General features: G+C 33.7%; 2 protein-coding genes across 4 annotated transcripts; one reads left to right on the top strand and one right to left on the bottom strand.

Annotated features, from left to right (window-relative positions):
- The first annotated feature begins 764 nt into the window (after positions 1–764).
- On the top strand, positions 765–10,716 carry LOC136274438 (cytochrome P450 1A1-like). 2 transcript variants are annotated; one of them, XM_066081242.1, is made up of 2 exons: positions 765–887; positions 8,779–10,716. In XM_066081242.1, exon 2 carries the CDS (start codon positions 8,784–8,786, stop codon positions 10,299–10,301), a length of 1,518 nt encoding a protein of 505 aa, XP_065937314.1. In that variant the 5' UTR covers positions 765–887; positions 8,779–8,783; the 3' UTR covers positions 10,302–10,716. The 2 variants fall into 2 exon arrangements, with proteins under 2 accessions (XP_065937314.1, XP_065937315.1); XM_066081243.1 differs by having other exon boundaries at positions 781–887; positions 8,732–10,716.
- A 551-nt stretch (positions 10,717–11,267) lies between these two features.
- LOC136274436 (uncharacterized) lies at positions 11,268–20,181 on the bottom strand. 2 transcript variants are annotated; one of them, XM_066081241.1, is made up of 5 exons: positions 19,986–20,181; positions 18,069–18,128; positions 17,832–17,960; positions 13,599–17,741; positions 13,296–13,498 (listed from the first exon to the last, which is right to left on the bottom strand). In XM_066081241.1, the coding sequence occupies exons 2-5, from the start codon at positions 18,124–18,126 to the stop codon at positions 13,446–13,448; spliced, it is 4,383 nt and encodes a 1,460-aa protein (XP_065937313.1). In that variant the 5' UTR covers positions 18,127–18,128; positions 19,986–20,181; the 3' UTR covers positions 13,296–13,445. The 2 variants fall into 2 exon arrangements, with proteins under 2 accessions (XP_065937312.1, XP_065937313.1); XM_066081240.1 differs by having other exon boundaries at positions 11,268–17,741; positions 19,986–20,180.
- Between the last annotated feature and the right edge of the window lie 4,801 nt (positions 20,182–24,982).

Below are 24,982 nucleotides of genomic sequence, written 5' to 3'. Positions count from 1 at the left end.
AATTTTTTTTCATACAAATCATTTATCTTAGAAAGTTATGGACTTTCTTCTATTTACACCAGCAGAATCAGTCTCCTTTCAAAGTTAGAAATATTGAAAGTAAATAAAAATAATTTCTCTTTGGGCAAACGAAAAAAACCCAAAAAGATTAGAAAAGGAAACCGCTTGGTTTCGTCCCCCGAATTATTGGGGTTTTTCAACCCGCATGCTATGCATCGATTGTAAAGAAAGCAGACTTTAGAAATATTAGCGAACAAAACGTACACATGTTTATTTGTAATTTGTCTGATCATTTCGACCTTTATTTAAAGCGGTGTCAAATTCGTAATACAACCATACCCGTCTCATCGTCAGGGGTGAAATTTAACATGATCGAGGCGAAATAATGCGGTACCTTTTAATGTCGTGTTTTGTTAGCAAATTTTGTACGTATATTTCTTCATTGAAATTTGGCATAATTGACGGGTAAAACTACTGCAATGTCTATTATTATACATATACTAAGCATAGCCATCGTTTAAAAGCGTGCATAAAATTTGATATAAAATCGGACCAAGCAGCTTTAAGTACTCTCAACAGAGTTTTTCCGAAGATCTAGATAAAATATCGCATTAATATATGTACTAAAAAAAATTTCGATCGTTGAAATGAATATAAAAGCATGATCATGGGTCTCGTGTCAAATGCAGTGTCAAAATGGTGACGAGATGACACCCCACTTGTTTTAAAAATTTAAAAATCGCAAACCTGCGACGGGCGATAACTCGCTAAACGCGACATAAAGAATGGTTATGTAATTTCCATCAATTGTTGTACTGTCTTCCTACACGTACGTGTGCGCGCATGCAGAGTTTATAGGACAAGTGCATCGAAGGAAAAAAGAATTAGTAAGTAAAGAGTATTGTACTAACTTTATTAAAATATGCAATATTTTAATAAATTTGTCGTAATCGCAATGGCGTTCGATAAACAAGCAAAGTAAGATGCTTTCATAACATGGCGTTTGTAAACAGAAACGAAACGCGTCATTTGATACTAAAACATGCGTGGCCAAATTCTCAATACCTGTTATTGTAGCTTAACACATGTATGACGGATTTGTTGATAAATTATGTTACAGATATCTTTGATATGATTAATTATGAAAGAATAATTCACATAAGGAATAAAAAGTTATTCTTTGAGTATTATGAGGTGATAATTTTGGTGGAGGCGTGATCAGATCCAATAAAGTCCGAAGGGCTTTATAATATATTTGATCACGTCCCGACTGAAATTATCACCTCATAATATTCAAAGAATGATTCCTTATTACTTATACATATGTATTTATATAATTTTGAGCCATCGTACGATTAAATATTTAAATATAAAATAGCAAACCCCGTTGGCGCCTCAATTTGGTGTCATTTGTATTATGGGTTTTATATTACAAAATCGATACGTAGTGAATGTAAATATAATTTAATACACGAATCCGGATTACACATATATACATGTACATGGACACTCTTTTAATAGAAAGGACGAACTAGTAGTGTGTGTGTGTACGTGACTACTGACTACACTGCAGACGGACTTACGACCAGTGTGCATGTTTGTCCCAGTAATCACCGAAATTAAAAACCCCCAGCCAAATGACACGTTTTGAGACATGCGACCCGTTTAACACATGATATGTTTACGGTTTTGAAAGAAACATAAATGCAGTGTGCACGCACTACGTGGGTTATGAAAAAAATCAAAGGTCATTTTCCTTACTCAGCGTAAGAGAGATACATTTTCTACATGTACAGTCGTTTTACCAGTAACGAATCAGTATGCGGTTTTGTCGTGGTGCATGCGACTATTATTATCAGAATTCCAAATGTTTTTATTTTTTGTTTAAATCACATTTCTTTGTCCTTCTAAAATGTAGTATCAAACTTCCGAAAATATAAAGGATGAATTACGGAGATAGTAATTTCAATACCCCCTCCATTTTCCTAGTTTCGAATTCGTTTTCCAGTATCGAATCAAGCGCCCTCTATCACTTCTGACCGAATATTTTGAGGCGAATTAATTTCAAAAATGTACTAGAGGTACATGTAAACAGACTTATAAATGAAGAAAGAAAAATAATTGTGGGAATATGTCATTTAAACAAATAATATGTTATTTTTATCATACCGTTTCCCGGTGAAATTGAAACTGGACTTCAACAGTTTTCGTTTGCATTACTTTATGAAATTGAATTTTCATGAAAACACTCTATAATAGTAATTGATGATAAGTAGTTGCCATTTGCCTTTGTTTTGTCCGTATATCTATCATTATTATGCCTTCTGTCAGTTTGTCACTATACATTCAATACTCATCTATTTTCACATAGTATCAAAGGATTTATATAGCGTAAGCCATCGTCGCAAACCACGGTTTTGAGTCCACAAGTTTCCTCAAATGATGATGGAGAGAATCGATGTGAATCACACGTGGGTCACCGACGATGAGCGTAAGCATACTATGCCGAAATAGAGCACGGCAAATATTTTCAACGAAAATCTTTCCAGCGCCGACAGCGGGATTCGAACTCACGACGCTAAAATCATTCAAGCTTGAAGCCCAACGTGTTACCGCTACGCCAAATTAGCCGTTCTTATAATTAACGGTATTTAGATATATAAAACGTAAATATATACGACTGACATCAGGCAATTAAAATTATTCATTTTTCCAAAAACACTTCATTATTGACGGTGATTTTAAAGTAAAAGTTTCCTATAAACTTTTGAACAAATTGATTGAACAATTTTCAAAGAAATTCTACATGAGAATCACAAAAACGCTTTTTTAAATGACGCTTGAAAAAGAATGTTCAAGAAAAGAAATTCAATGAGATTTCGTCTGCTAAACATTTCGAGTTTTCTCGGTAAGGCCAAACGTCTCTCATTTCTTGAAAAGAACATAAACCTTTGTTGACTTTTTATTGTACAACAACTTGTTGATTAAATAAACAATCAAATCAATTGATTAATTTGAAGAAGAAAAAAAAACGCTTGCTTTTCCAGTGATTATTTTTAGCGACTTGTCAACACTCGAACGTCACAGCTACTAATACCAAAGCACGTCAGTATATTCAACAGTCGGCATAATAATAACAATAGTGTTGTGTTGTGCATGTACTATGCCTGAATAGTAGTCAGGGTTTGATACATAGTGCACTCGCCTCCGGCTCGTGCACTATGTATCAAACCCTTCTGTCAGTTTATCACTATATATTCAATACTTATTTATTTTCGCATAGTATCAAAGGATTTATATAGCGTAAGCATACTATGCCGAAATAGAGCACGGCAAATATTTTCAACGAACACCTTTCAAGCGCCGACAGCGGGGTTCGAACTCACGACGCTAAAATCATTACTGGTACTGTACCAGTTATCGGCTAAGACCAGTTATCGGCTAAACTGAGGGTCGGGTCAATAGCACGCGAATATCTGAGATTTTTTAATTCAGTCATCTGTCTCTAATAAAGAAAAGTAAGTTTGCTTGAAAACTTTCTTCAATATGTTTTAAACATGAGCTTTAACGATCATTGTTTACCGCTGATTTACATCTTTGCACTTTTAGCTGTGGGGGATGTGACGTAATAAGTTAAAAATAGAATATGACCTCTTTGTGATACGTAATTATATCCCTTCTTTGATTTGACATATAATATCAATACATATAACATTTATAAAGAAAAGGAACTCACTAAATTCCGAGAGATTCATGGCGCAGTTGAACGCCTGATTGTATAATTATGCATTGATTAGCGTACGATTGTGTGTATTACCGTATGATGATAAAAGAATAATTTTATGAGTTTAATTTATGTATAATAACCCCTACGACCTATAGGCTGATCCTGCAAGGGACATAATTCAGTCAACACTTTGCAGAATATAAAATCAACATGTACAAGGATTTTACTATGTTATTATCACGAAGCCGATAACTGGTCCAGTAAATCATAAAACCTAGGCAAATTCGGGGCATGCTAAAAAGCACAGAAACAATATGTTTTGGGTTCTAAATGATGATATAATCTAACCGATGGATAAATAAGGAGTTCACAATTTAAAGTAATGAAAGTTTTATTCTAATATATCAAGAAATAAGGAAACACGAAAGGAAAACGTAAAATTATAGCCGATAACTGGTACAGTGCCAGTACAGCTTGAAGCCCAACGCGTTACCGCTACGCTAAATTAGACGTAATTATAGTCAACGGTATTTATAAATATAAAACGTAGATATATACGACCTACATCAAGCAATTAAAATTATTCATTTTTCCAAAAACACTTCATTATTGACGGTAATTTTAAAGTTTTCTATAAACTTTTGAACAAATTGATTGAACATTTTTCAAAGAAATTCTACATGAGAATCACAAAAACGCTTTTTTAAATGACGCTTGATAAAGAATGTTCAAGAAAAAAAATTCAATGAGATTTCGTCTGCTTAACATTTCGAGTTTTCTCGGTAAGGCCAAACGTCTCTCATTTCTTGAAAAGAACATAAACCTTTGTTGACTTTTTATTGTACAACAACTTGTTGATTAAATAAACAATCAAGTCAATTGATTAATTTGAAGGGAAAAAAACGCTTGCTTTTCCAGTGATAATTAATAGGAACTTGTCAACACTCGAACGTTACACCTACTTATAGCAAAGCACGTCAGTATATTCAACAGTCGGCATAATAATAACAATAGTGTTGTGTTGTGCATGTACTATGCCTAAATAGTAGTCAGGGTTTGATACATAGTGCACTCGCCTCCGGCTCGTGCACTATGTATCAAACCCTGACTACTATTTAGGCATAGTACATGCACAACACAACACTATTATATAAATATATCCAGCCAAATAATGCTTCTATCGCAGTGAACCAAAACTAGGAAAACTACACGTGGTTCTATTTGAAGTCGTAATTTCATTCAAAGCTCCATTATTATTTAAAATGATGCATTATCTTATTAAATGGATTCTAATTACCAATTATTCACCAAATAGGGGTAAATAATAAACTTATTTTTCATAGGTAGGCGTATCATTTTTAAATAAAATTAGAACATTATAGTACATTTGTACAAAATCAGGTTACACCAGTATTATTTGACTTGTTATGTCAACGAATATGCGTTTAATTACATGACCACCATACATTTCCTTTCTTGGATTTTTGGTAATGTTTGCTCTCTCGAATCAAAGAAAGTTCTCTCACTTAGGTCAACGGCTTATACTTCAAAAGTATTTAAAAGCAAAGTACTGAAAAGCAGTCATATAGTAAGCTTGTAATAATGTTGTTGGAGAATACATGCTTTAATTAAGATTCAATTTTGGGGCACTATTTTCCAACACAAGTTTCACCATTCAATTTTAAGGTTGACATTTTTATGGCGTCGAGCGAAGCTCGAAAGCTTTCTAGGGAACCTACGTCCGGAAGTTGCGAATTTTAAGGAGCCAAACAACTCAAATGCGTGCAAAGTTTTCATATGTGTTTGAAGAAAAATAGATGACATACTTCAATTTCGAGCAGAACTGTACGTCAACAAAACAAGTTGGCAGATACGAAATGGTTTATGTCTTTGAAAATGTTCATATTTTATTGTAAACAATATGTCTGGGTTTCAGCGGATGACACATGCGATAGTTAGGCCTACATACTCAATGGTTATGAAATATACCAGCCTGCAAAACAGATTATTTTTTATCCATATCGAATATTGAATATTGAATGCACAAATGTTTGATCTTTTAGAAACAAAACTTCCTAAGTATAGGGCGAATTTATTGATCACAAACTAGTTCGAGTTTAGGTTTATGGTTTGATAATAGTTTCATATCTGTTTGAAACCAGTTGGGTAGTTTGAAGGTTTAGCACTAAATGGAAAGTTAGTTTAGAAAAATGGTTGCCATTGCACTCGCATACCTACTGGATTTGTTCTAGAAATTAAAGAAAACAATTTTTGAACTAATCTGCATTTGCATGAAAGTCTTTATTAAAAGTGTGTACACAATTTTTTTCCTGGCAATACCCACATGTTAGGTTATTCTGCGAACCCATTGCAAAATTTACTTTTAACACCATTTCAATATTTTGCAAAAGTGAATGCTGCTATGAATCAAAGTACTGAAGTACTGACGGGAGTTGATTTTATCGATTATCATTTCTTTCAAAATCAACTTATCTTGCGTTGCAATCAGTTTCTAGTCTGTATTTAAATGAGGCACATTTTTATGATATGAATTTTCAGACTTTTCCGACAAGAATTTTGAGAAACCCTTTATGAATCATGTTGTGTAATACTTTAAGATAGATTTCAAACTATGTATCAGTAATCGCAATTCTAAAAATTGTATGGATCCAAACACTATTGGTATCGAACTCAAGTCTCGTTCAACCAGACGCTCAGCTGTCTCCATTAATCTCCGACACGCAAGAGAGCCTCTCTCTGTCGGAGATTTACGGAGACAGCCGAGCGTTTGTTTGAACGAGACTATATTAAACTCTGGCGTAGGAATACATGATACTACAAAAATATCTACATTGTTCGTATTATATAAAATCTGACTATTTTCAAAGTGTTTATAGATAACTTTCCTTGAAAAACAATGCTTCAGCATACATCACATCGAATTTTTCTATTATTTTCAAGAACTAAGTCTTGTCAGCGGTGATGATTTGTGCTTAGGTCCAAACACTGTTTCACTTTCAGTTTGCCAGAGTTACTGCATAGGAGAGTTGATTAAATTCAACTCCAAAAAACTATATTGATATTCATTTTTCTACACGTATATCAATAGAGATCATTTGATTCACCCAAGGCGTTTGAAACAAGTTAAAAATGACACTGGTTTCAAGTGAAATATCTACTAATTACGTGGTATAGCTCACAAGCCAGACAAATCTTGTTGATTTCAAAGAGCCGTAGTTAAATGGCCATCAATGAGATAGACAGGCGAACTTATTCAAGCATTATGATGTGTACTAAAAAATGTTATGAGCAGATCTTTCAATGAATTCCTTTGTTTTCATCAACCACTTTGGATATTTTTTTGTTTGCCTGTTGTCAATTGCAAAGGGTAATTCTCAGTGTTTGTATTAATGGAATCGGTCTCTTCCACATTATTATTTTGGTCAGTACTATACATGTATGTACTATCATAGATCCTTTGAGACACATATGTTTAACGTTAGAACGATACCCATATGCTTCGCTAAGTTCATTCTTTGATACATGTGCCACACTTGAGTATCAACTACTCTCTTTCGAACACCTCTCCGCCATCTTGAAAGTATTTAAAACCCCCGAAACCGCACTCGAAGATGGTTTTAGGTTTCATGGAAACTTGTTTCAGTTTAAAGCCAATAAATACAAAAACTAGATTTAGTTTAAAACTAGTTCTAAACCAGTTTTGCAAATAAATGAAAAGTTTGCAAAACCGAATTAAAACCAAAACTAGTTTTTGATCAATAAATTCGCCCTATATCTACAACCAAAAGTTATTTTAAACCAACAAGTGAACTACTTTCGCTTTGTAAACAACGTGAATGGGTGCTTTCTTTTATCTACCCCTGATCTTTTCGGCCCGTGTCATTTGGACCCTTGTGAATTTTAAATCAAATTGATAATAAGAGACAGGGTGTTTATCAGTAGTTTACAATGTACAAAATATAGAATTAAACACATTCATAATTTTAATATTTAATTCTATATGAATAGAAAAAAAAATCTAAAAAAAAAAGTTTAACTCTTAAGATATTTCTAAACTTAGATTTTTAATTAACATTCAAAACTTTTAAAGAATTAGGTGAGTCCATTTGTAATGAATTTTAATTTAATTAGTTATGTGATAAAAAAACATTATTATTATTTTTTTTTTTTGAAAATTGACTATTTATGTATTTGTCTTTATATTTGTTTTTAAAAAGTAAGCATAATTGATACCAATTTCTAAATGAATGGTCAATAACCAAATCAGAATGATTTTTGAAAATATTAAAAAAAATCACATTTAATTTTAATATTTCTATTATTTTAGATTACTGCGTAAAATCTATATTAAATTTCATTTCTGTTAAATTGACCGCCAAACTCAATTTTTATAACAAGAAAAGTTGGTCTCATGTTAAGTACACACATTACTAAGAGTTACAGAATCAAACTTTGTTTTAAGTTTTTTTAAAAATCTACAGTACCTAAGTGTACATTTGATCAATGAAGGAGAACCATAAATAAGACAAATAAAAAATGTATGCTTTTTTGGTAATAGTGGAGATTATTTTGATTAAAAAAAAAAATTACTTAGGTTTTTATTCTTCAAATTAACTTTAACTCGACGCCATTGTGGCCCTTCAGGCCTTTGATTATTGTGAAGTTGTGGACAACACAGTTTGGTGCAGATCGGCTTTCTAGTGAAATACTATAAAGTACTTTAAAATGATCTGAAGTAATAACATCAATCACATTTTATTAAAAAAATGTAGGTAGCATTTAGTACTCAACACAAACTCAAGGCAAAAATTATGAAATTATTACGATTTAAGCTGATTCAGAAATAGATTTGGAAATCGAATAAAATGCCGTTTTTTGTGTAATTAAATATGTAAAATTAATGTGCATTTAAATAAAGTATAAAAGTTAACTAGTTTATAATAATTAAAGCCATTACATGTAACACGTTACATTGTTGGTCAGGTGTTCGAAGAGGTCCATCTAACAACCATCTATTCACTTCATTCCAGCCAAAATGACGACGATTGGATCGGGATCGATTTTCCATCTTGATCAGAAGACCTCGGCCCTTGTCGGGGTGGTGACGGTGCTGTGTACTGTATTTGTCACCCTTAAAATCATCCTGGAGTGGAGCCGCAGACCCCCTGGTCCGTGGGGACTTCCAGTCGTCGGGCACCTGCCATTTCTCGGATCACGTCCAGTGGAAAAATTCCGAGAGTACCAGAGACTGTACGGGGACGTGTTTTCTTTGCGATTCGGCATGTGGCCCACGGTTGTAATATGCGGTAAAGACACCGTGAAAACAACACTCACGCGTGACTCTGACAGCTTCGCTTCACGGCCACCGTTCTTCTCGATCAAGAGTCTGAACGACATGAAGAGCCTCTCTTTTAGTGGTTTTGACGAGAGATACATACAGCACCGGAAAATCGCCAGTAGTGTGCTCAGGGAGTTTAGTAGCTACGATCATTCAGGGATGCTTGAAGTTTTTAGAGAAGAGGCTGATATTCTTGTCTCCAGCTTTCTGGAAGCTAAAGGCAAACCTTTTAATCCCAAATCGGAAATTTACTTGGCAGCTGGTAGTAGTATATACCAATTTTGCTACGGAAAAGGCGAAAACATTCGAGAAGATCCAGAGTTCTTAAAAGTGATGAATGATCAAGCTATTTTCCAGGAATTCTTCACTGCTGGAAATTATTTCGATGTTTTACCTTGGTTACAATACGTTTGTCCAGGCCGATTCAAAAGATTTTTAGAATTAGCTAATCACTTCAAGAACGCTAGCAACGCTCATGAAATTGAGATAAAGAATACCTTTGATCCAATGCACACCCGGCATGCTTTAGATGGTCTTCTGAACGCTTGTTTGAAGTACAACATCACAGATTTACCTAACGAAGTAGGTCTGACGAAAAGCCAGATTTTGGGCACACTGCAAGACTTCTTCGGCGCTGGGTACGACACGACCGCAACAACGCTAAATTGGGCTCTCATGTATCTCGCTGAATATCAAGATGTGCAATTGAAAATCCAAAAAGAACTAGACGAAACCATAGGAAGGAACAAGGTCATAGCAATATCGGATAGAAATGTTTTACCATACACGATGGCAGCAATATCAGAAATTATGAGATTATCTCCAATACTTCCAATGGGGATTCCACATATGACAACAACTGACGTATATGTGAAAGGAAACCTGATAGAGAAAGGAACTGTTGTTTTCTTTAACATTGCTTCTGTCATGCACGACGAATACTGGGGTAATCCGTTCGAATTCCAGCCCGAAAGGTTTCTAGATGACAAAGGTTGTCTTATTAAAGAGAAAGTGGATAACGTGCTTGCATTCAGCGCTGGGAGGCGTAGTTGTATCGGGAAAATGATGGCCCAGTCCGAGATATTCTTCATGTTGGCGCACCTTCTGCAGAACTGCAGTATTGACAAGCCTGAAAACACTCAATATAACTTCAATGGCAATTACGGCTTAACTTACTCTCCTAAAGAATATGAAATATGTGTTCATCCAAGATAAATAAAAAAAATTACGACACCGTTCACCATAAGCTACGGTTCCTATTAAGTTTAATCATTTATGTATCGATGTAAGTCAGAATGTGAGAATTATTTACTGTGGTGCTTGTATCTGGATAATACAAAAAGATAAAACTTGTGCAAAAAAGTCTCTTTAGACAAAGTTGAATAACATGTAATACTAGTAAGAAGAGATAAAGAAAATTTAATCGATCAATCTAAAGAAAAGCACAAAACTGTCGAGTAAATATCAGCAAATTACTGTCATAATCAATCAAATAGAGTCTATATATATGCTGTATTATGTCAACTTTATTTATTTCTGGTTGTGTACATTTTGTAATGTGACAACATTGAAGCAAGTTCTGTTATGATATTTGTACAGAAAAACTGATGAAAACTGCAAATTAAAATATTAAAACATTACACTGTGTTCTGTGTTACATAAACTTGCTTATTTAAACCCACAAGGAGACTTTACACAAATGAACAAGGGTTTTACTTCGGAACATTTGCTCAGGAATTGTTTAATGCAACCATTGGTTTTTTTATTCCATATCTTTTCCCATAGAATAGAAATTGTTGAGTAAATGTTCTCATTTTTATTAATTTAGCATCCGCAGAAAGAATCCAATAAAGATACAATTGTAGGCATTGACTAATCGAATATTGCCATTCTTTACTTATTATTTCTTTACTGATAATTGCTAATGGTACTGAGAACTACTTAATTATAACCTATAATGTTTTCTTCGTCCAAAAGATGTAAAAAGAAATAGCTCAAAGTTTATTTTGTCTCTAAAGTTTTATGATGAAAACCCAAATATTTACATTGGATTGCCATTTACTACACATACACATTACAGTGTTGATAAACTGTATGCATTTCCCTTGATATGCTTTAGACTTGTGCTGAAGAAGAATATTTCAAACAATCTCTTTATTTGTTCAAGAAAATTAAGCCCAATTCAGTTTTTGGTTTATTAAACAAAAATTAAATACTGGTACATGTGTATAATGATAAGTCCGAGGTATTGTTGTTTATTGCATATATCTACACTACCATGCTGTTCAAAAAAAGACAACTCGAAAACAACAACACAAGTAAGTAGACATTGAAAATGTTACCCTAAACATATAAATAAACCAAACAATTGTAATATGATAATATAATAAAAATAATGTTCTTATCAGTATCAAAACATTTGATATGGTTAAATCAAATAATTTTAAATGACTAAATAACCTGACACCAAAGATCGACTAGCTTAAACATATTCGGATGAGTATATTTTCATAAGTAAACCATAACTTACTACACAACAATTATGATAGGATATTGGTTCCTTTTGTATCGTATGTCCTTTTGTATCGTATTTTTTCTCTTACTGTATTGTATTGTTTATTGATCAACAGCTATACAGCTCATAGACATACAAAAACCAGTTGATATAAACATACTAATATAAATATAAACAATTGACTTACAATTATTCTATTAGCACAGTCTAAAGACAACAATTCATGTAATTTTAGAACAGATAATGCTATATTACCTATTGAGATAGGGAGATGGTTTAATATTCCTAGAGAAAACAGAGTTTGTAAATTATGTGCCTGCAATGAAATTGGAGATGATTTTCACTACCTTTTTAAATGTACTGATGTATATATATCCAATTCAAGGGTTATATGTTCCCCAAATCATATCATAACAAATCCAAATGTAAAATTTGAAACACTGTTTAATGTCACAAACATAAACCAACTTACCAATATTTGTAAACTATTAGATACTATATTTGAGAGAGTTAGCTCTCTTGGTTAAATCATATCGGTTATCCCTTCATCATGCATGTACCAATGATTTTCATCTATTATATATATTGAAGTTTGTACATACTGTACATATTAAGTATTTTCTCTACACTGTAAATTCAATTATGAGAATAAAGTTCATTGTCATTGACATTGCATTAGGACTATAATATTGTAAAATTTATTACCCTATAACAAAACACAATTGCCATTCATAAGATTAATTATGCTATAATGCCAAAGAAACTAATAGATTCAAAAGCCAAAACAAAAATGTGGAGAAAATCAATAAAAGTTATTGTCTTCGAGTTAACCCACCGCAAAACAAAAACAAATATTCAAATTACATATACATACATGTATACAGTTAAAGATGAAGATGATCAAGAAGCATTTACAAGATAATTGGTTTCAAAATGTTTGATTCCATACTTAAAGATTTGAAGACGGCTGTGGCATTACATTTTGAAAAAGTTATGCACTTTGAAATATTTATCAAATTGCGTTGGATTTTTTTTACGAATTAATATGTCGTGAATTCATATTTCCTTTTTATATCATGGATGGACTAAAAACTCTCTTAAAAATATATGTAAAATTAAGAGAAAAATATGGACCTTAATCTTATAAAGAGGAACATATTGTATTATACACATTAACAAAGTAAAGATTTAAAAAGGGAGGACAGTTGCGTAGTAAGCGATGCAGTTCATGTATTTTAACAAAACAACCATCAATCTCTAAGAACCAAAACCAATGACCTCTGATTATCACAATTTTGTTTGAAATCTCTTTACAATTGCTTAATCTGATGATATGCGATTCATATCTTCTTTAACGACCTTATTGCCACATATACCACACGTAGCAAAAGTTTCATGTTGTGTTATTTCAACCGAGCCGCAGCAGGACCCACATCCATATTTTTCTAGTAACTTAACATTAAAAGCCTCATATCCATTTTCTACTGTAAAACCTATCACAAACTCAACCCTTTGACCTCCATAGTGGGACCCAACAAGGTTACAGACGTTAGGGATGTAGAACACTGTCACCTGAACCAAATTATCCCCAAGGTCAAGAGATATAAACCCTGCGCCTTTTTTGTTGTTCGGTTGACAAATTGTTCCTTTGCAGACTGCTAAATCAGACATCATCAAACTCTTCACCACGTCTCGATCACTCAGATTCAGGCTCAAGAATCTAGTCCCTGACACAAGGCGTCGAACTCCAGTTTCATCCTTTCCTAGCCATTCCCGAGGATACTTTGGTTTTAAAAGGAATTTTCCAGCTTTTTTCATGTCGTTTTTCAAAATCCGCTGAGCCTCTAGAAGGCATTCCGTTTTCCCACTGAATTTCTTCGAGCCAAATCCCATGAGACTAGTAAAAATAAAATTGTAAAATTTGGACATTGGTGTTTTCAGTTGATCTTCCCACTGTTTAACAACAAGTAAAACATTTTCTAATTCATAGTGCTTACTGCATTTTGCATGTCGTATTGCAAAGAGCCACTCTTGATAATCTCGATCTAAAGCCCGCTTGTTTTCCAATGGTCCATTTTTTCTAAAAATTTCCTCGTACCAAGAAACTATGTCATTTATATCATTGGTTGATTGGATATGTTCTAATACTGTATAATCTTTGCTTTTTCCAACGCATTTCAGTTTCTTCATTGCAATTCGCAGGCGAAATGTTGTCGGATCTTGAGAACTAGATAACGTGTCAAGGTTAACGGTATTTTTATGGAAAAGGAAATTGTACCAGAATACGGAACTTTGAATTGATGGGTCCATGTCGTCCTGATCTATTACATTGTAACATTCCATCAAAAGTGTGTCAATGATAGAAATACTTTTCTTCACAAAGTCGGTTCCTTGCCAGTCGTCGGACCTTGTACGAAGAAATCCCTTGATTCCTCGAGAATCATTCATTTCAAAGTGCTTTTCCACAAAGTCGCAAATTTGCAGTCTAACATTGATTTCCCCAACATACCCATAACAATTTTCTCTCCCTGGAGGGGTGCATTCACGACAAAGGGTAAAGTAACTGCAAGATCTTTCAGCAAGAGGTATTAAATACTCCAGTCGTGTTTTCACGTTTACACCTTTAGTCTTCCTAGGGGGAATATCATCGATTGCTTGACCCGTGTACATCGCGATTTGTTTTTGGATTATAGTTCCATACATATGATAGATATGCATAAGCGATAGTTTCCATCTCTCGTCAAGTTCCTCAATCTTTTTACCTTTTGTTTGCTCGTTTGCCAAGTCAAGAGCTTTTTGTAAACATTGTTCTGCTATCTTTTGATCATCTGGCCGACAATATGCATAAAATCTTCCTAAATGAGCAATAAAGTTGGGATCCTCCGGAAAGGCATCAGTCAGCTTTTTCAATACATGTAACCTTTCAGTAAACAGTGGTTGCTTTGAAGAGATGTCTATTATAATTCTTGCTAATCTTGGTTTTCTCCGCCCTTGTTCAGCTGTCTCACTAATTTCTCTGTTGTCCCTGAATATAAACGTCCGCGCCAATACATGCGCTATGGTTCCACATGTTTGCTGTTTTCTACTACTCGCATAATCTATAAAATCAATGCAAAATGATTCTAATGACTGTCTTGCCGACTTGCTTAGATCGGGACCCCTTTCAAACTTCTCCCTTGGGTCACCCAAGATCTGCTGCAAAATCTCTTGTGCAATGATATGATGACAAATCCTCACATTGCCCTTTCTAGCTTCGTTCTTGTCGACGACGACGAAATCCTTGATAGGATAGCCGAAGTCATCAATATCGACAACTTCGTCTTCTTTCATACATAAAAGTGGCTGGAAAAACTGACAGGGGAGGGAGGCTTGACCGTAATAGTAAACTAGGGAAAGATAACCCAAAATCTTTTGCCAATGTTTCAGTTTTCCATCAGTGTTGTCTTGAAGCCGGAGATATCCCTTAACGTATGCCTCGACCCCTTTAAAATCATGAGTAAATGCTGCAAGTCCAAATTCGTAAAGAAAGTGGGGCTCTTTCTTTTCAACGTCCCTGCTAAGTTTGTTTAATGTATTAATTTTATATTGATCTCCGAAGCATCGGTCACCGTATTTCATGGCGAGATTTTTTGCTTCCTTTGATGATACCGTACTTTCCAAAAATACTTTTGTTCTCATGGTTTCCCCCTTTTTTATTTGATATGGATATTGCTTCACATACAGAATAATGGCTATTGCATTAGACGTCAGTAGTCTCATTAAATGTCGAACTCGAGATTCTTCTTCACCGTCGATCATCAACAGCACAGGTTTATGGGATTTGTCATGCAACATTTCAACCTTCACAACTAATTCCATAACAGGAGACGCGGTTCTTAACTTAATATGGACACAAGGGATTTTTTGATGAAAGTCCCACAAGACTCTCTGCGCAAGCGTTGTTCCTCCTGAACCTGGAGCATGGTACAAGTACACTATTTCGCTTTTGTTACTTTCAATAATTGCATCTAATTTTGAGACAATTGACTTTTTTAAATCTCGATCAACATCAACACGATCATTTCCACATTCATACCAAGCAAACCAGTGGAAACTTCCTCCCCTGTAAAACTGGTGTCTCTCCTCTGACAATGCATCCACGTCCTCTGATGCTTTGTTATACGGATTGTCCTGGTATAACACTTCCATGTCCTCTCTCAACCAAGACGCTTCTCTGGCAGACAGTGAACATTTTCCATCATAAGCAGGGATAATGTATCCATTTTTGGGAATTCCTTGATCACTGTTCAAAACTGAATCAATGGCAGAACAAATATCTTCCATAGAAAGCTTGAATATATAAACATGTTGGTTCCATTCTCGCCATAAGGTGTTTAAATATGACCTACCAGTTTCTGTTTTTGGTTCATTAGACATGCACAAAATCAGTTTTGGAGAAGGTTCCAGATTTTCATCTAAGCATATTTGTATAAACTTTTGCATGAATCCAACAAGATCTTCGTTTTCTGGCCAAAGAATAAGCACTGTTAGGACGGTATATCCATTTACAAATCTTTGGATTTGCTCTGCATGTATTTGTAATTTTGCAGACACTTGTTTTAACCAAAGCCTGATGTCATTGTCATCACTCATCCGACTATCTGGCTGGTCTCGTCTACCTAGAAGAAAAGTCCACAGGGTAGATTCCTCAGAAAGTCCTGGTAAATTGTCTTTCCATGTGTATATCTGCAGAGATCTATTTTCAATCATGGTTGGTTCATTTGCATTTAATAATCCACACTCTCGACCCTTTATATCAAAATCGTAAACTGATATCAATGGCAGCTTTGAAAAGGCACTAAGATTTTTAGATTTACATCGTATATCCCCGGTCATAAGGGAAAAATGGCCTTTCTTGAATCTTTGAACCTTTTCCAAAAAATTTTTAATTGAGTTATCAAATGAAAGCTCACCATTCCAGCAAACTGAGTTAGAAATTCTTGGTTCCTGATTATCTGTGTCTGATTTTTGCTGTACCGATTGTTTTTTCCGAAGCTCTACCTCCCTTTGTTGAAACCAGCTATAGATCGCAAAAATTTCTGGGTCATTCATCTTGACCAATTTCCTTTTAGTTCCACTTCTGCACCATAATTGCTGGAAATCATCAGAAGCACATTGATCGCTTTTAAGTATTGGCATGCGGTTATCATGCAGGTGTGCAATTTCTATTGTTATAAACATTCTTTTTTGAAATGTCACAACTTCGTATTCACAGCATGGAAAATATGAAAAAGAGCTACTCTGCTTTTCCAAAGCATTTTTTAGTTTACTTATATCATCATCATCAATTTCAGATTCTAGATGATCATCCTGAATAATTATGAATCCCGATTCTTCTCTTGGTGTATTCCAAACACTTACCATGTCTAATGCGAAATCCGATGACTTTTTTATGCATCCATGAATATTGCGGATCAAAACAGTTTTACTCTCACCACGCTCTAGTAGTTGGACAAAATACTTTTCACTTGATCGCGTGAATTGCTTTTTTTTCTCTTTCAATATTATTTTTTGGGAAGAAGAGTTTTGATAGAATGTTGGAATGGAATCTCCATCAGATGAAGTTCTTTTTAAAAGTTTTTTATGGTGTTTCGTGCGGATCTTTTCAGTCCAGGGGATTTCATCGGGTTCATCGACAGAACATCTGTCATTACTGGCCTGGGAAGAAAATTCACTTACATTTAAAACTTGTTGGATATTTTCAAAATCTGATGAAGCAGTTTCGTAGTCAGTTACACCAAGGTCCGCATCTGACGCTTCGTTTGCACTGACTGATAGTTGATCACTTACTAATGGAGGCTTTCCCTGTACTTTTAAAGGCATTTTCTCCTTAATTTTGTTTGGAAGTAGTCGAACCAAAATCTTTCCCTTGTCTTTGAATTTAACATACCAATCCGTGTTTCTGTCGACAAAGTTTTGGATTTGATGTCCAGCGAAATCTTCAAAAGAGATATGTTTTCCAGGTTGCAGCAAATTTATTTGATTTTCAACCCTTTGTTGTAAATCCAACAGTGGTATACCTTTGACAGGGCCACTTCCATCAGGACAAAGGATTGCATTTACAAACCCAATGGCGACTTCGTTCCGAGACAGCCGAAATTCTATTTTAAGTAGGATAAAACACATTTAATATTAACCTCTGTTATATTACGATTTTATTTTTTTCATTTCTCATTCGTTTTAATTTTTACCTTTGGGGTCTTCAATCAAACGTTTGGCATTTTCTTCCATATGAACAACATTCTGGTCCCCGACGACAATGCCGCTACTCTGTTGTATGTCGATGAATTTCTCGATATTAATATTGAAGGTAGAGGGAGCTAAAATAATGTCAGATTCTAAAGTTTTAGGCATGTTTTCGAGGATAGATTCTTTGATGTTATTTTTCATAGAAACGACGAAGAAACAATTCAATTTGAGTTATTTACCTGGCTGGCGTTTCTTCGAGCGTGATTTGCCTTTTGACTTTGAACCTTTGGAAGCCATTCCTAGAAATTAATCAAAACTTTTATCCCATTTTTTAGTACTTTTTAGTAGCAGTTTTTCAGTTTATACAGTCATTTAGGATTGGTTGCAAAATGAGTAAACTGCATGTTTATAATTGTTTCGTATCATCAACAGAGGGAAATTATGTCATGTACCAAAATTGTATCAACCAATATTTCTATCATTGATGTCTTGAATTTGACAGTGGTTTTTGGGAGTTGATTTTTAATCAACTCTCCTATGCAGTCACTCGGACAAACCGAAAGTGAAACAGTGTTTGGACCTCAGCACAAATCATTGCTCCTGACAAGACTTAGTTCTTGAAAATAATTGATGAATTCGATGTAATGTATGCTAAAGCATTGTTTTTCAAGGAAACTTATTTACAAATACTTTAAAAATAGTCAGATTTTAAATGGTACAAACAATTTAAATATTTTTGTAGTCGTATGTATTCCTACGCCAGAGTTCAATATAGTCTCGTTCAACTCGACGCTCGGCTGTCTCCGTAAACCCTGGTCGGGAGATTTACGGTGTCAGCCGAGCGTTTGGTTGAACGAGACTAGAGTTCAAAATTGCTTGGATCCATACAATTTTCGAGAAATATTTCTACCACTGATACATAGTTTGATTGAATTAATTTTATCTTTAAATATTATTTAACAGGATTCATATGGAGGTTTCTCGACATTCTAGTCGAAAAAGTTCAAAAGTTCATATTATAAAGATATGCGTAATTCAAATTAGAAACTACGTATACATGTACTTGTCATGCAAAATAACATATCATTGATTTTGAAATAAATAATCATCGACAAAATCAACTCCCGTCAGTTCTTCAGTACTTTGATTGTATATGACACTCCACTATAGTGTATTGCAAGACACTTTCAAGTACTTATAGGATTTCGACTGGCACAACAGCCCGACAAAAATAATGTTTTTAAAGAATTCCTTACAGTCTAACATTTGTAAAAACAAGCTGCTGTACTTTAAAAAAGAACTGCAATACGTGGATCATTTGGGTGTGTTTTTAACGGAAATATGGACCCTTCAAGGTTATCCAAGATCCCACCGACTCGGTCTTATCCTCTGCTATAATATCATGACATGTGCAGAGGAGACCTTTAATTGTAAAATAATAAAAACAAGCCTGGATATTTCCTTATATATGTATTCCTCATTTGAAACGCCTCCTCTAGTTTATCAGCTCTCAATACACGGAAAAAAAGTTTTAACTTTTGAATGAACATCGTTTGAACCCTGAGGTATTTACAAATATTGAGTAATTAAGTAAAATGTAAATCGACGATATCTTTGGACAAAATATAGATTGTGCAATCGTTCACCTGCATATGTTTTGTCTGTTTTGTCAAATATTTCATAAGAGCGGAGCGGATCAGAAACCCTTGACTCGGTAAGATAACGTAAAGGTTTTGTTGATTACCATTTGCTATTGGGCATGCGCACAAAGGATTATAAAGCCTTAATGTTTTGTAATCCAACATTTGATTAATGCATGTTCGACTCAAACTTTGACCTAATTTTGATTTCCAATTACAGGTTAATAATGTAGAATAATGAACATTAAGTGCCCATTTTCACTTCAAACATAATGTATTGTATGAAAACGATAGATAAACAAATCGGGTGTATATATATGTTAATATCTTATTTGAAATCGAAACCGAAACCAAAACCCAAAATCAATCTGACTTGATGGTATGAGTTAGATTAAATAAAAATAAATAATAAAAAAATCAAGCATTGTAAATTTGACGTTTAATCTTGCATTATAAAAGAATCGCTTACATAGTCATCATTTTCATTTATATAGGCATATAATAAATGACGTCTACCTGGTTCGACCTGTTATCCTCTGCTACAGATATTTTTATCCTTTTTTGATAACAAATGATTAATCGGTATTGAGTATCCCTTTCATTTTTATAGAGCCGGTTTTTTTACACGTCGGCCAGCTGTTTGACATTCTGACTACTCTCGGCCAGCGACAGAAAGGGCGGGCTGGGTATAAACTTCCTTGTTAGAACCAAAAATAGAACTAGGTTTTTTCAATCTATTTTTAGGCAGCACATAACTAAAGGGTGCACGGGCTGTATACTTAGTGTCAACACACGGCCTTTATGTCCTGACTCTAAAGCTTGTTTTACTTTAGGGAAGTGAAAGTCTCACATGTAAAATGAACTGCAAAATGTTTGCTGTTGTTCAAAAATGTATATTATCTACAAAAAAAAAAATCTACCACATGTGTTTGCTTTAAATCCATTCTATAAGCTTTGTTTGCTTATCATTATCATATCCATACATAGTGAATGTCTTTAAAATGTCAGTGATCAATTATAAGAAAATGGGTGTGTAAGGCGTGTAAAATGTTTACATAAGAAAGGATAATATACTGAAAAATTAAAATATAAAAAAAAACTGATAATTTTTATCAAAATTATTCTAAACTGAACATTTAACATAACATCGATTTGTAACCCATAAATATGTTCAATACTTAGGATTTGTTGATTGAATCTGGCGTATGTAACAGACCCCCCCCCCCAAAAAAAAAATCATTTTTCATTTATTCATTGCCTTTTCTTTTATAAAGTGGGTCTAATGTTCCATGCTTTTGTCATAGATTGAGAGATGACCTTCTATACATAAAAAAGACCCATGGGCCACATCGCTCACCTGTACAATAGTTCTTGTATCATTGACAATATATTAAAGAACATGTAAAAACTTTTTTTTGGACATCATATCTAAGATATCTTAAGATCTCTGATGCATCAACTGGTCAACTGGCCAGTCTTATTGTCCTAGGCCTCAACGTTTTAAAGATAAAAAAAATTGTGTACATAATTTGGTGATGCCTGCATAGTAATTTCACAAACTGTAGCATTAAGTTCTTAAGAAGAAGATTTTCAAACATTTTCTTTATTTATTTCTATGTTAAACTTTAAACCCCTTCTGGGGCCCCAGTATTGTTCTGGGGATCACAATATTAACAATTTAGAAACTGCAGTATTTGAAGATGGTTGCAAAGTGTTCTCACTAATTACAGCAGTGTAGTTCTTGAAAAGAAGAATTTCAAACATTTTCCTTATATATTTCTATGTTAAATTTTGAACCCCTCTTGGTGCCCCAGTATTGGACCTGGGGTCACTGTTTTATCAATTTAGAATAGAGATCCCACCGACTCGGTCTTATCCTCTGCTATAATATCATGACATGTGCAGATGAGACCTTTAATTGTAAAATAATAAAAACAAGCCTTGATATTTCCTTATATATGTATTCCTCATTTGAAACACCTCCTCTAGTTTATCAGCTCTCAATACACGGAAAAAAAGTTTTAACTTTTGAATGAACATCGTTTGAACCCTGAGGTATTTACAAATATTGAGTAATTAAGTAAAATGTAAATCGACGATATCTTTGGACAAAATATAGATTGTGCAATCGTTCACCTGCATATGTTTTGTCTGTTTTGTCAAATATTTCATAAGAGCGGAGCGGATCAGAAACCCTTGACTCGGTAAGATAACGTAAAGGTTTTGTTGATTACCATTTGCTATTGGGCATGCGCACAAAGGATTATAAAGCCTTAATGTTTTGTAATCCAACATTTGATTAATGCATGTTCGACTCAAACTTTGACCTAATTTTGATTTCCAATTACAGGTTAATAATGTAGAATAATGAACATTAAGTGCCCATTTTCACTTCAAACATAATGTATTGTATGAAAACGATAGATAAACAAATCGGGTGTATATATATGTTAATATCTTATTTGAAATCGAAACCGAAACCAAAACCCAAAATCAATCTGACTTGATGGTATGAGTTAGATTAAATAAAAATAAATAATAAAAAAATCAAGCATTGTAAATTTGACGTTTAATCTTGCATTATAAAAGAATCGCTTACATAGTCATCATTTTCATTTATATAGGCATATAATAAATGACGTCTACCTGGTTCGACCTGTTATCCTCTGCTACAGATATTTTTATCCTTTTTTGATAACAAATGATTAATCGGTATTGAGTATCCCTTTCATTTTTATAGAGCCGGTTTTTTTACACGTCGGCCAGCTGTTTGACATTCTGACTACTCTCGGCCAGCGACAGAAAGGGCGGGCTGGGTATAAACTTCCTTGTTAGAACCAAAAATAGAACTAGGTTTTTCAATCTATTTTTAGGCAGCACATAACTAAAGGGTGCACGGGCTGTATACTTAGTGTCAACACACGGCCTTTATGTCCTGACTCTAAAGCTTGTTTTACTTTAGGGAAGTGAAAGTCTCACATGTAAAATGAACTGCAAAATGTTTGCTGTTGTTCAAAAATGTATATTATCTACAAAAAAAAAAATCTACCACATGTGTTTGCTTTAAATCCATTCTATAAGCTTTGTTTGCTTATCATTATCATATCCATACATAGTGAATGTCTTTAAAATGTCAGTGATCAATTATAAGAAAATGGGTGTGTAAGGCGTGTAAAATGTTTACATAAGAAAGGATAATATACTGAAAAATTAAAATATAAAAAAAAACTGATAATTTTTATCAAAATTATTCTAAACTGAACATTTAACATAACATCGATTTGTAACCCATAAATATGTTCAATACTTAGGATTTGTTGATTGAATCTGGCGTATGTAACAGACCCCCCCCCCCCCCCCCCCCCCAAAAAAAATCATTTTTCATTTATTCATTGCCTTTTCTTTTATAAAGTGGGTCTAATGTTCCATGCTTTTGTCATAGATTGAGAGATGACCTTCTATACATAAAAAAGACCCATGGGCCACATCGCTCACCTGTACAATAGTTCTTGTATCATTGACAATATATTAAAGAACATGTAAAAACTTTTTTTTGGACATCATATCTAAGATATCTTAAGATCTCTGATGCATCAACTGGTCAACTGGCCAGTCTTATTGTCCTAGGCCTCAACGTTTTAAAGATAAAAAAAATTGTGTACATAATTTGGTGATGCCTGCATAGTAATTTCACAAACTGTAGCATTAAGTTCTTAAGAAGAAGATTTTCAAACATTTTCTTTATTTATTTCTATGTTAAACTTTAAACCCCTTCTGGGGCCCCAGTATTGTTCTGGGGATCACAATATTAACAATTTAGAAACTGCAGTATTTGAAGATGGTTGCAAAGTGTTCTCACTAATTACAGCAGTGTAGTTCTTGAAAAGAAGAATTTCAAACATTTTCCTTATATATTTCTATGTTAAATTTTGAACCCCTCTTGGTGCCCCAGTATTGGACCTGGGGTCACTGTTTTATCAATTTAGAATCTACATTATTTGAGGATGTTTGCATATCAATTTCACTAATGGTAGCATTTTAGTTCTTGAGATAAAGATTTTTTAACATTTTCCTTATATATTTCTATGTAAAACTTTGAACCCCTCTATGTATACCAGTATTGATTTGGTGGCCACGGTTTTAACAAATTCGAATCTACACTATCTTTGGATGATTGTATAGTAATATCACTAACTGTAGCCTTGTAGTTCTTGGAGACAAGATTTTAAAACATTTATCTTAATATTTCTATGTTAAAATTTGAACCCCTTTTAAAGCCCCATTTTTGGTTTTGGGGTCACAATATTTACAATTTAGAATCTACATTATTTGAGGATGCATATTAATCTCACTAATTGTAGCATTTATTTTCTTAAGATGAAGATTTTTCAACTTTTTCCTCTATATATTTCTACGTTAAACCCTCTTAGGGGCCTAATATTGATCAAGGGGTAACAGTTTTAACAATTTAGAATCTACACTATCTTAGGTTGATTGTATAGTAATCTCACTAACTGTAGCTTTGAAGTTCTTGATAGAAGACTTTTAAACATTTTTCCTATATATTTTCATGTTAAACATGATTTTAACAATTTAGAATCTTCACTATATATACAAGCCATTGTGTAAATATTAGCATTTCTAGTTCAGTGGTTCTTGAGAAGAAGATTTTTTAAGACACACACCCTATTTTCACTGTTCCATAATTAAATCTTTTTTAAAAAGGGTTTGGCCCTTTATTTTTACAATTTAGAATTTACTTACCATAAGAAAGCTTTGTACAAAGTTTAGCTATATAATTTTGGCCAAGTGGTTCCGGAGAAGACGTCAAAATGTGAAAAGTTTAGAGACAGATGGACGGACAGACGGACTGACGACGGACAACAGACGATCAGAAAAACTCACTTGAACCTTCGCTTTAGGAGAGCCAAAAATATCATTTTTTACCTCAACAATTGAACGTTTTATAAAAATATTCTAAACTGAATATTTAACATAACATCGATTTGTAACCCATAAATATGTTCAATACTTAGGATTTGTTGATTGAATCTGGCGTATGTAACAGACCCCCCCCCCCCCAAAAAAAATAAATTATTTTTCATTTATTCATTGCCCTTTCTTTTATAAAGTGGGTCTAATGTTCTATGCTTTTGTCATAGATTGAGAGATGACCTTCTATACATAAAAAAGACCCATGGGCCACATCGCTCACCTGTACAATAGTTCTTGTATCATTGACAATATATTAAAGAACATGTAAAAACTTTTTTTTGGACATCATATCTAAGACACACACCCTATTTTCACTGTTCCATGATTAAATCTTTTTTAAAAAGGGTTTGGCCCTTTATTTTTACAATTTAGAATTCCCCTTTTTTTTCGTATTACTTATATATCCACAAGTACCTTCATGGAGTACATATTTTCAGAATTAAAAAAAACATTCGTTATTCAATATCATTTAAGTGATATGAGATATGTTACATAGACAAACTCAGTCACACAACATA

Source organism: Magallana gigas, chromosome 4 (genome assembly GCF_963853765.1).
Source record: "Magallana gigas chromosome 4, xbMagGiga1.1, whole genome shotgun sequence".
Lineage (NCBI taxonomy): Eukaryota > Metazoa > Mollusca > Bivalvia > Ostreida > Ostreidae > Magallana > Magallana gigas.
The sequence above is the reverse complement of the archived record's forward strand: the minus strand, read 5'-3'. Positions and strand labels throughout refer to the sequence as shown.